This window comes from Etheostoma spectabile, chromosome 19 (genome assembly GCF_008692095.1).
Source record: "Etheostoma spectabile isolate EspeVRDwgs_2016 chromosome 19, UIUC_Espe_1.0, whole genome shotgun sequence".
NCBI lineage: Eukaryota > Metazoa > Chordata > Actinopteri > Perciformes > Percidae > Etheostoma > Etheostoma spectabile.
In genome coordinates, this window is record NC_045751.1 from 17,608,981 (window position 1) to 17,622,551 (window position 13,571).

The window sequence follows — 13,571 nt, forward strand, 5'->3', positions numbered from 1 at the left end:
TTTACTTCTACTGAGTCTCTTATTCTCTATCTCTCCCTCTCTTTTTTCCTACCCAGCCTCTCCTTCTCTAACTCTCCCTCTTTTTAGCCATCTTTTCCCCCAGTCCATCATCTTTTCAGCAATGGCATCCCAAGCACTTTGCTGTAGAGTACTACTGCTTTTACTCTACTCTATCTTCCCCCCCCCATCACTTCCTTTTTCTATTTCCACTGCAGCCAATTCAGAAACGACAGTAAAGTGACAGCTTCATACTCTACTGCCAATGGAGAAAGAACCACCGAGTGTGGCAGAAAGACCGCGAGCCGCGTGCTCTCATTCGGTCATAATGACACAGTTATGAGGCGGCAAATATATGGTAATCCTTGCCAATATGCTGCGGTGGTGACAATATAACTGGGGTTGTAAAATGCATAATGATTATCTAAAGTGCAGGGGGCACCACAATGACGTCCAAATGTCAAGTGTAGCATAAACCCACAGGAAATGGATGGATTTTTTTCCAAAAGCTCCCTTCTTACCATAATGTTATAATCGGCTCTGAATGACTAAGATCACAAAAAAGTTGATGTGAGGCAATTTGCAAAGAAAGAAGATAATGATGAGATGGAGGGGGGAGTGTGAGACAAAAGGAGGTATTGACAAATCAACCTCCTCATGTACACTCACAGGTGCACATCTTTCAAACAAAAGTACCTGTTCAGTATTTAAGCTCATAAAGGGCCTGTATATGTACGTATGCAGGGTGAGTTTCCGGGGGAGACGCGTGGGATTTCCCCCTTTCTGGTCTACAGAGATTAGTCTGCTCTATTATTTGTATCCCCAGTGGGGAGAAAATGTACCCCCTCCTCAAATTGATCAATGCTACTTCACCAATAAACCATATATTATATACCTAAAATGGAATTTTTTTAAATTAGTACTTTGTTACATTCCACCACTGGCCAAGACAGAGTCCAAATGAGACAGAAAAAAAAAGAGTTGAATCAAACCAATACCTATTATTCTGGACAAGGAGGAGTTACTTTGGTAAAAAAGCATTTATAGCTGGACTTGATCGAGAACAGCAAGAATATTAGGCGAGACGAATGTCCAAAATCGAGCAGGGGTGTCGGACTGGGGGTGGAAATGGGACTACCCAGGGTCCTCATGTGAGGAGGGCCCAAAAATATGCTGGAAGAAATAGCTGTGGATGCAGGCAAAGACCCTAAGAGAATGCCTTTCTACAGGGCCCACAATGTGTGTGCTATGCCCCTGAGTCTGAGACAAGTCTGAGTGCAAATACCAAGTAGTCCAAGACAAGTCGAAAACAATAAACTGAGACTGGACTTGAGTACTACAGCACTGCTCCTCACACAGTCATATACACACACACACACGCTCCTTGCTTCACCACTCCAGAACATTTTCTCAAAGCTTTTCTTCCCTTGCTCTGATGGGGATTAATGCTTTAGCAGGCCCCCCATTCCCCAAATGATAATAATGATAATAATAATAATATTAATGATTTAACGAAGATGTCTTTTTTTTAGGACGCAGATACTGATCATTTTTGAATTGATATTTCTGGTAGATTGTTGGGTATTAAATAATACAATATTGGCTGACTGATTGTTTCCTGATATGCACTTCAGCGCTGTCTCTGCTGCATCATTAGTAAGTCAATTCTTGGAAAAATACAACAGCATAAAGAATACATCTTTTGAATTAGCATTTAATGTCAGTGTTACAGTAGTCTATATCCTTTGCGTTCCACTTCCAGGATTGCTCCGGTGTTGCAGGAGATTTCGCTGGATGCATGTATTTTCCGTTCCTTCCGCTTCCTTTGTGTTGGAATTATAAATTTGTGGATTTATGAGGACTACGGTGAACTGCTCTGCTGGGTAAAATGAGACAGCTAACTATACTATTTGTCCAATCTGAGTTTTCTCTTGCATGACTATTTTGCATTAGCTCTGTGCAGTGTTTAGCACCGCCCATGACAATTCTGACTGGTTTAAAGAAATGCCATTAAACCAGAGCCCGCTTTCCTCCCATTCCCAGAATTCTACTTGGAGTAGCCAGACCTGGCAGGGACTAATGTTACAGAGACTTCAAACTTATCATTAAAGAGAGGCTATGCGACTTTTGAAAAAAGGCAATTAGACATTCTTCCACTTTCACATAGATAGTTGAATTCATTAGCAATTATTCCATTCAATACACTTGTATCACTAAAATCTTACTTGGTCTAGTATGACAAGTAGCTAATGCTGGTAAACTTCCTGTACAGTCTTCTGTATGCCGGATATTAAGCTCACTGACTTTCTCTACTTGTGCTACAGTTATCACATTATCACTTTCAATCTTGAAATGGCCAATATTCTGGGTATTCTGGGTGTTCTGGTGTAGCCTGCGGATATTCGGGCTAATCCTTCCTCCTCTGTGCGCCAGTCATTGTTTACAGTACGATTAGGAACCAGATCCAGGTCCAGACCACATTTCGGCTAATCTATATAAACAGATATCTGCTTATGAATGCCAATGCATTTAAAAATAAGCTAAAAATAAGCTAAATTGTCATCAGATGATATCTGATGGGTTCAGAGATTGCATTTTTGTTTTTCGATTCTTTTTGCTGTCCACATGGACTGCTTACCTGCATGCATCCAGAGCCCGCTCAAACACGATTGGTCAATACCACTGGGACTCCAAACGGAAAACCCCAACGCCTAGGATAAACTCTTTTCCCGTTTCCAACAGATTCTACATCCACATGCAGATATATTTCTAGAGATTATTAGTTAATAGTTAATGCTTTTATAATGTTCCATGAGGTTATTGAGAAATAATGTATGTAGAAGATACCCTGATGCAAAGACGAGGGTGGTTTCTTCTGGGTTAAGCGTTACTTATGATAACTGGAGTAGTCACTTGCCATATTCATAAATGGGAAATCAGAAATTTCTCAGGGCATGGTATAAAATTGCAAATAAACCATTGCAGACGGAACAATTAGTTGCATCACATGGGCTACCTTCCTCACAGCAGTTAACCAGTAAATAAAGGCAGTCGGATGGGAAACAATTATAGTCCGTATGGTGCTGCGACTAACATCTGCCATTTTATCTCTGGCCAGGTCGAGGTGCTCGGCGGGACGCAGAGATGTTTTTATTGGGCTGGTCTGCCATTTTGACAATGTGGGAGGTGGGCTGGGCCAATAACTGTTGCTGCGGGACCCACCGGGGACACCTGACACACTGGATTAGCTGGCTGGCCGCTCCTGTGACACTTTTTGTCTGCTCTCTATCCATCAAATGTGCGCGCGCGCACACACACACACACACACACACACACACACACACACACACACACACACACACCCTAAGGACTACAAACATCACTTTGTGGGACATCAGGAGATGTGTTGCTTTTCCTCTGAATGTGCCTGACCTGTGGCGACCACGTTTGCTGTCAACATCCTGTCTCTCTGAATCATCACCTTACAATGACTTCCTGTTTATTAACTCGCTGCTGGCAGGCCCAGACCGCAAGCCCTTCCTAATCTAAACCTTAATTATATTGTTTACAAATATAAAAAGACAGAAAGCTCACCTCTTGCTTTCTTTTTTTGTGCGAGGTGACAGATTTACATTCACTCTTGTATCCTTCTAGAGACTTTACCAGTTCTTAGGCCATGGTCTACGTGAGAGGAAATCCTGCATGTAGTCTTGCATTGCAAGACCTTCTTCCAAAGCGCTGAGGAGGAGGGTCTTAAGTTTTGCAGCATTGGGGATATAGACTATAGACTCTGTATGATCAGACTGGGCTCAGAACTGCATTGGCATCCCTACGAGACTGCCTGATGTGGGTCACATCAGTCCCTTTGGGGAGGGAGATTTCACAGGGAACTGCACTTCCTTGTTCTGTTCCAGGAACCAGACAAATTTGGCACCTTCAACGTAACACTTCAGAATGCCCTGTTGGAGATATCTTTCATCATAGCTTGTTCTATCTTATTCTAAATCTGGCTACATTGACATTTTAAGATCAGCGCTCCCCCGGGACAGCATGGCGATGATGTTACATAATATAAGCATCAAGAAATTGGGGTAGGTCTGAATGTGTCGCGGGTATGTAGTATTTTGTTCTGTTTAGAGATTTAGAAGATGTTTAAATCTCCAATCTGGGTCACAGGAACTTAATTCAACGAGGGAGCTCCCATTTTTTTACTTTCTCCTCTCCACAAAATATTACCTTACTCTCTCTCTCTTTACACATCTCCTCCCCCCCCCCCCCCCCCCCCCCCCCCCCCCCCCCCCCATCCCTCACTCACTCTGTCCCCTATGTATTCCTCTGCCCTTTTGTGTCTTCGCCTCCATCGGAGGTTTTGCTTTCCCTAATGTGTGACATCTCTGTTTCCCCAGGACGCCACGCCACCAATCAAAGCAGGCGCCCCAAAAATAATTTTGAGTTCCATCTAGCACACATAAATGAATCAAAGCTAGTCTATTCTACGCATCAACAAAGTAACTCCTCCAATCCTCCCACCCCCACCCATCCCCCGGTCTCCTTCATCCATTTCCTTTCCATGGGCCCCATATCCTAGTACAAAACTTCAGACGAGCCCCCCGGTAGACAAACGCGAAACTCAACAAACGACCACAAAATAACAGTCTTCAATAATTGATGAAGCGAAAAGGAAAGAAATGTTTGACAAAGACAACAACCGCGGCAAAGGAGACGGAAGGCAAGAGGGATAAAAGGAATACAATATGGGGCTGTGCATTACGTTATGGTTTCCTAATGCAACACGACATGTGAATGATGACATTCACTTGCCGGTAGAGCTGTAACAATTCCAAATCTTGCTGTTTAATTAATTAATTAATTGTCATAACAATAACAGCAATTAACAATAGAATTGATTCTTTCAGTTAATTTTTAAAAACTATATTCATTTATGTATAACTTTTTCAAAGTCTTCAATAAAGCTTTAAATGAATATAATATATATATTTATATTCCTTTTTGCTGTAACCCAGTAATATAATGCATTACTAATTACATTTCGGTAATATTATACGCGAGACAATGTCAGTCACGCGACTTACAGCGCATTTTAACCCGAAATTTAGTGGTGTTTTTTTTTTTTGACAAACTCAACAAGAAACATTGTGGCACAGAAAAACTATTTTTATTATCTCCTACTTACATAAATCTACTCCGCCACAATTCCGAATCAAAGTAGGCCCATTGTAGAGCTGGGCAATATATCGATATTGTATCGATATTGGGATATGAGACTAGATATTGTCTTAGATTTTGGATATTGTAATATCATGACATGGCATAAGTGTGATTTTAAAGACTGTTTTACAGTAAAGTGATGTAATTTTCTGATCTTACCAGACTGTTGTAGCTGTTCTATTATTTGCTTTTACTCACTTAGTCGGTATATCCACATTACTGATGATTATTTATCAAAAATCTCAATGTGTAAATATTTTGTGAAAGCACAAATAGTCAACACTACAATATTGTTGCGGTATCGACATCGAGGTATTTGGTCAAAAATATCAGAAAATAAACATATTTCCCAGCCCAAGCCTATCACACATCTTACTTCATTATTTATTTTATAGCTTTTGTTACTTTGCAGATTCAGATTAATAATACAAAATATTATAAATAGTGGATAAAGAGGGGAGTATTACATTTTGGAGGTAACTTGCCCAACACTGTTAATAACACACATACACAGCCTATAAAGTAAACCATGCATCTTTGTTTTCAGAAAACATTGAATCATTTTCATCAAATAAACATAAAATCAACAATTACTTTAGCTAATGTCTACAATTAATTGCGGTTAAACAGAGAAACGGCGATTAGACCATTGACCATTACTTGCCGGTGTTAACAGGCTGTTTATTTTCCGAGCGGTTGGTGCTATTGTTTGTGAAAGAAGGCTCCTCTTTGGAGCGTGTGCCATTGCGAAAAGGGCTGCATTTCCATCATAATACCAAGTGGAGAGAGTGAACTGTCACACGGCGCGTCCTCTTTTGACTGTGATGCATGCCCCTCGGTCTGGCCTCGCTGTGCTGACGGATGAAAAAGAGAATGCACTTCTCTCAATGCCAAAACAAAGCCTCAAAATATGGGATCACCGCTGTGACAGAGAATGTCACAGTCCCATTGCTTTATATGTCAACCGGAGTAAATATCATGGCCACATTAGCAGCCCTCTTCCTGCTGTATGAAACAATGACGACTGACTTCAGCGCGGATGGAGCTTACAAGTCGGACAGCACTAATGTGAAAAAAAACAAAAAACATGGGTGGGAAAAAAAATGGTTGTACATTTATGAATGTTTTTTTTTGACCTGCGATCATTAACAGCCAGCACTGGCAGGCAACAGAGCCCAGCTCAGCCAGGTGTTTACCGAAAGTGCAAACTCAGGACGGGAACACAAAATGTCTTCCTTTGAACAACCATGAACCAAAATGGGAAACACAATGGAGAGAGATACTGACTGAGAGCTTCTGCGCAACCAAAAATAGCCTCATAATTCAGGCCATGATAGAATACTATGAATACGGTTAAACAACTAGTGAGGGAATAAATACACTCCCAGCAGTGACTCATCGGGTGTTTGCCTTTGTTTTAAGTCTGTATGTGTAAATGATGGTGCATCTGCAGCCGAGGCATGACTCATAAACACCTCCATACACTTTCCCAACGTCAAGTCTCTTTTTTTCTGTATCCAGACCCAAAAAATATACTTTTACCAAACATGCCTGACTGCAGTGGTGGTTCGGGGGGGAAGGGTGGCCAGTGCCCCCTGAATATGAAGCCTGTACTTTTATAACCCCACCTTTATCCAAAAGAGGGGATATTATTGATGTGCACTGATACATAAAATAAATCCCTGAATGAGTATTCATGTGTTTACTGTTATAATACATAAATCGTTAGTCTTTTGTAGAACCAAACCTATGGAGGGTTGGTGGCATGTAACACCTCTAAAATTGCATGTGGCCTCAGCCTGGCCCCTCCATTTTAAAATGGTCTAGAGCTGAATGGTATGTTTGCGTTCTGCTGGCCTGGATTCAATACTTGGCTTTCACAGTACCAGGAGCTACAACGGTTGACTAACTGTTGAGAGCTGGATGCTCTTCGATGGGAGATTGCCTGCCTCGAGGAAAGGCGGCCTGTAGAACCTTAAGTACACGAATAATGCAGGTATGCTCTAAATATGAATGTTGTGATAAATAAACCAGAGCCCTCACAGACTGCTCTATAAAAAAAAAAAAAAAAACATTTGTAGTGGCACATGGGACTCAGAATGAATGAATAGCATTGGTTTTCTGAAGCCCCTTCTTTCTCTCTCCAATGTGTTGCCCAGTTTATCTAAGAATTCGATACTCAAAAAGGTTAAAATCCGACACTGATATCGCTCTCCCTCCATTGGCCCCCAGATCGGCCCTTGTTCCTACCTGAGGGAAAACGTTCGATGACCGGCTGGTTGTCCACCTGTAACGTGGCGTTGCCACCGCTCCGCGTGAATCGCACCACGTGGTACTTGCCGTCGCTCACCATCACTGCGCTCTCCTCGATGATTATGTCGTCTGTTCCCACGTTGAAGATCACGCTGATCTTTCCCCGTTCCTATAGGCAGAGGACGACAGAGACAATAATGAGAAGTAGGCACCAACATACAGGAAATAAAGGTCAGTGTAACTGGAAAAAAAATGTCTTTGGTGTTGTAGAAAGGTGTTCCACTCTACTATAGCAAAAACATTTGACACAAACACAAAACCAAATATTAGGGAGGTATATGGAACACTTTTTGTTGCTGATGTTCTATTTTATATCTTAAACCATCAAGATACCCTGTTCAGCCTAGCCAGGTTCCAGATGGCATCCCATATAGGGGATCCTACTAAAAAAAAAAGAAAAGCATTATCATTATGTCTGTGAATGTATTACACTGAAGCAATCATACTGTACTAGTACTACAATGAGATACAACTACACTTCTGTCATCAAGCCTTGCTTATACACATGATAAGGTTGCTCCTTTGCTGTCCTGTCGCTGAAAGCTAACTATATTTTCCTTGAGTCACCAAAAAGACCCTCACTGCCTGTGATTTCCTGTGACGATGCTGTGAGCATCAAATCTTACACGCACCAGCCTGGTTAAATAAAAAAAAAAAACTTGTTGAGGACTCAGGCACCTTTAGTATTCATCAACCTGGTGACCCCCCTCCCCTCTCCGATCTATTAGTGTTGACAGCCGCCCACTGCTTCGAGTTTATTACAGTCAACCGCCTACTCTACTCTCATCTCCCGCCATCTCTCTCCTCTCCTCTCTGTGGTTCCTGTCCTCGGTTCCAGGAAAGGTCAAAGTCATTTACAGAGTTACAGTCTGCCAGAGAGGCACAGAACAACGCTGCGAGAGAGAGAGAGAGAGAGAGAGAGGGAGAGAAACAGAGTACATAGCAGACAGCAACCATTACATACTAATTCTCTGTCTGGCAGTAAATCTGCTGTCGCAGTTTTGTTCTGCACTGCCACAATCCACAGCAGTGACTGGGGGGAGGTCAAGTTTGCACACTGCTATCCTATCGGCCAACCGCAGAAACACCTTCATTGATTCTCATTAGCTATGTGCATTTATTTTGCCACCTTCCATGCACCCGTGATATTCAGAGGTGAACGGGCGGCTTTGGCTCCCAGCGGTTCTCCATTATTCATGGCTGATTAAGTATTTAAAAAAGGAAAATAAAACATCCCAATGTTAACAGAACTTGAAAATGGCAAGTTAATTGAGTAAATAAGTGCAGAGGTTGTACAGTAAGTTAATGAGCGGTATAATCGCAGCCAAATTTATGAGCATCCTAACCACTCTTTGGTGCTGTGTAAAGTAGTTACAGCAGGCAAGGCCACAGTACAGTGTGGTCAAGTACTGATGACAACCTCCATTAGAGTATTAATTGAGCATGCTCAAATGGTGGCCATGATTAATGGCGTAAAGGGATCAGCTGACTATAACAGACTGAACAGTCATAATAAACGAGAAGAATCAGTGTGGAAGCTGGAAACGGACTGTCCTATGTGAACTTAGTTAGACCATGATGAGTTGCTCTGAGTGAAGCTTGATGGACTGCTCTGCAGACAATCTTATTTCCCAGAGAACGTCTCACATAGCAAAGTACTTCCAGCTCCTTAGGCACTTAATCAATTCATTCATGTTACGGACTGACCCTTGCAGTCTTTTGGCTCTCTCTCCCCATGCATGCCTAAATCAAATATTGATTCTAAGACATGACTATGAATACTGCCAGAGAGTTATTAGTGGAGGCGCACATGAATGAAAATTGAATCACTGATACCTTTGAGATACTGCAGCAAAGAAGAAATAGTAGAGAAGGAAGAAAAAATACCAGAATCATCTCCATTACGGCCCACACACTAAGAATCTTGGAATTATCATAACACCTTTGCCTGGAGAATTAATACAATTTGCCAGGGCAAAGCAGAAGGAATACATGCTAATATGACTGAAAAGCAGGGGGGGAATGAATGAATTTGAGTGATATTTACAGAGAGATTAGCATTTGTGTTCCGCAACATTAGGGTTCTTCCCGGTGCTGACGGAATGTATCGAGCCCATTATGGTGGGAAGCCGCTGGGAACCAGTGCTTTTCAAAAAATGATTTTAGTGTAGCAGTAATGACATTTTAATGGCCATTTCCCTTAAGCGAACATATCTCTAGAAACTGAAGGAACAAAAAAAAACACTTTGAATGACTAGGAGCAGTCAAGCCTGCAACATTGAAATGAAGGGACTGATAGGTAACTGACAATAAGCTCTGGCTGCTCTTTAAACACCACAGCTCCTAAACTACTGCTTAGCAGCCCTTAATCTGCTTCAGCTGTCGGTTAATGTCAGGGGCAAGAATGTTACATTTTGCTCTTTTATCCCGAGGTTAGCACTTATTTTTCTTTCTGTGGGTCAATCAGTGGCGTAGGTAGGGGGTCCACTTTGGGCTGAAGGGAACGAGCTCTGCCTTATGATATGTGATATGAAACATTTTAATTAAATATGATTACACCTCAAGTGCCTGAGGAAGACAGCGGCTCATGGCTCCTCCATGTTAGGGGGTAGCGATGCAACAATTATAGATTTTGTTGGCATGGTTATAGTCTGAAAAATAATCACGGTTTTCACAATTATCACAATTATTCATCATTAATTTATTTCACTGCTAATGTATGAAATTACATGAACACTCTAGATTTTAATGTGTTATTTAGTACTGCCTTTTGAAACAGAAAAAAACACAGCAACAGTTTTGAATGTTTTGAAAATGATTATATGATCAATCATCAACCTTTATATTTAAATTAATCTGAAAAGATTAGAGACTAGAGGTGAATCAGTCACACAACAAACAAAGGCCAAGTTGGCAACAGTGCTGTCCTTAAGAAGAAGTTGGGCTTTTTTGGGTCTTGCTAGCTGGTGTTTCTAAAAGTTGGAGGAGCTGCTAGACAAGATGCATCTGTCACAGGGAGGTGGGCAGCATGTTGCCCAGGGACAGATGCAATGGAGAAATCTCTTTGCAGCCCTATGTCCCCTAGGGGACAAAGAGGGGTAACGTTAAGTAAGAAACGTTAAGTGGTAACATCAGTGACAAGTATGAACGTAACGCTATTGTCAACTCGCTCATTGTAACTAAATGCAAACGTTGGCTTCTGACTCGTTAACGTTAGCGTTAACATTAAGCAGGCTAAAGTTAGCTAACTGGTAACTTTAAAAGCTAACAAACTCTTAGCTAACTAACAACAAAGCCGCTAGCAAGCTTACCAACCTGGGTTGAATTCCCGGTTGCAGCTGCTGTGAGGTCGGGGGCTTGCTCTGCTCTGTGTTTTCCTGGTGTTTGCTAACTTTATGTATGTTAAAAAAGTGCAACAGTAGCCAAGTTATCCAACCACGGAGAGCCACTGTCACGCTGATATCAATATGGCGTCTGATGCAGGCTACTGCACACACTACTACACATAACTTGCAGTCAGTTAACCCTTGTATTGTCTTGTTGGGTTTTAAAATACAAAACTTTTTATTCAGCGTTTTGGTCATTTTTGTCAACAGTTTTGTTGCTTTTACTGATGTTTTTGAAGCTTTTCTAAACTTTTTGTCCCTTTTTCCCAATTTTTTGTCACCATTTCCAATGTTTTTGTCGATTTTATTCTGCGCTTTATCTTTTTCCAACATTTTTACGTTTTTTTTTTTCAAATGCTATGAAATAAAAAAGGATAACAATGAAAGTAGTGAACTGATCATTTATTTTACAACAACAGGAGGGTTAACACTCAGCTTGGCGGAGCCTAAACAATAATGCCTACAGACTGGAATGAGAAACTTCAACCAAAATCATTGTTGCATCAAGTTTAGTTAACACTAGCAATGCTCCTTTGTCTCTTAGAGATACTATATATACACACTACTATATTATTAGTATTTACAGTCAATGCATATAATGGATGGAATTGTGGAATTAAGAATTTCCAAAAAGCTATAGACTCCATAGAGCCCTACTACATTAAGTCAGTGCTAAAAGCTAACATGAGATTTGAAAGTTCTACTACGCCCAATTTTCCAACTGAGCCGCACTGTAACAAGGTGGGGCATGTAGAAGGCAGCAAAGTCACAAAAACAAGCGTACGCACCGTAACTGTACAGGAAAGGAAAAAGGTATTATTTTAATTATTTATTTATAGAATAGCTAACTTGAAAGAAACAATGAGCTATGAAAGAGCTTTTTAATTATTTTCATCGGTAGATAGTATGCTGATAACAGGTAAACATACTCCCTCTCTGTTCTCTGCCTGCCGTGAGCGTTTCAGCGCCCGGTCTGCGGCAGGTAGCATCGGGGGTGTTACTTGCCGGTGGTCTATTGGTCTGCCTTGCATTGGAGCCTGCAGGCCTCAGGTTTCAGTCTGTTGGACTTAACCTCACCAGTGACGCTGTTGTATCAGAAGCACAGCTTTCCAAATAGTCTATCGCTAAAAAATGCTACAGACTCAAAATCCAGGGGCTGTCGGAGGGCTAGCCCGTTTTAAGGCAGCTAGCTGCTAGCCATAAGTTGAGGACTGTTTTTTTCCTTGTCAAAGGTAGCCTGTGGAAATGTGTCGTAACCCCAGCTGCCTTAGCCCTGTACATCTCCTTACTGCAGCCAGGGGCAATACAGTATGACCCCCTAGACGTCTTTCTTTCCGTTTCCCCAGCCATATGTCCGCTAGCATCTTTGTATGGTGTTCCTATGGCTGCGCTGCTAGTGCTAGTTAGCCACGGAGTAGCTTACCATGCCAGTGACGTAGTAGATTGTGGAATTCCAACATGGCGGCGCCCATGTTACAAAAACAACACTTTCAACTTGCCATTTTACCCCTTTTAACAAATTCACCCATTTTAATAATAGTACCAGTGAGAAGAAATAAAATACATCTGTTATATCACCATTATTCAAATTCCAGTTCAGTTCCTCTTTAAGATTTAGAGGAATATAAACACGACAGGAATGGACCCATGTTTACAGTATCCAGCCGGTTCAAAGGGTAGGGAATTACTATGTTTTCTCGTCTCTTATGTTTACTGTTCGGGTACATCTGAGGGAATCATGCTTTGTTGATCATATTTTCTGTGAAATGAACTGAACGTTTAAAACACGGATAATCTAACCGATCTAATGATGTGTAGCATGTCCATGTTGACAAAAGGTTTTAGATATTTGTATTTTATGTAGAATGCGAAGACAAACCAAAACTGCTTACTGGGTTGCTGAATATGGTGCATCATAAGTGCATGTGAATGAATATTGGCATGCACATGGGTTTCTGTGTCCCACTCATTGTAGTGCATGGCAATCATGCAAATGTGTCAATTATTGTGCTTAGAGGCGGAGGAAAGTACCAACGTTAATCGCTGCTACGTCTGGTGACTAAAGGCGCGTTTTAAACAACACCAACAACCCGTTTATTTGGTTTTCTTAATGTTATTCCATCATTATGACTATAGACATGTGCAGAAACTGCAAAACTTTTACATTACATTACATGTCATTCAGCTGACGCTTTCATCCAAAGCAACTTACAATTGCTATATATCAGAGGTCGCACACCTCTGGAGCAACTAGGCGTTGTGTGTCTTGCTCAAAGACACATTGGTTGATGTATCGCAGTGGGAAGTAATTTCAGATCTTCCACACCAAAGGCATGTGTTATATCCACTGCGCCATCATGGCGTCGTATACGACAGTTCTAGTGTTAAGAAAAACTCTCCGAAAAACTTAGCCTCCTAAATAATATTCTAATATCCCAAGCACAAACTTGCTGTCCTTGTCAAACATATAAGATCTTGGTACAACAACAAAAATTATGTTTTTGTTTTTTTTACATCAGCAGCTTCTCGCAGAGCTAAGCTGCTGGGGGAAAAAAAATTTGTGTAATCCTCTCATTAGTCTCTCCTGTCCTGTTTCTATAAGACAAAGAAAAATTGGTTTTGGAATTCTGTGCGGCGGACGAGAAG

General features: G+C 41.3%; 1 protein-coding gene across 7 annotated transcripts in view; it reads right to left on the reverse strand.

Moving 5' to 3' along the window:
* The window catches only part of nrxn2b (neurexin 2b), a 743,906-nt gene that overhangs the window by 41,976 nt on the left and 688,359 nt on the right, over positions 1–13,571 (reverse strand). For all 7 annotated transcript variants that reach the window (XM_032544413.1, XM_032544414.1, XM_032544412.1 and 4 more), the window contains one exon: positions 7,477–7,648. In XM_032544413.1, coding sequence (XP_032400304.1) covers positions 7,477–7,648 — 172 coding nt within the window. The remainder of the gene's footprint in view (positions 1–7,476; positions 7,649–13,571) is intronic.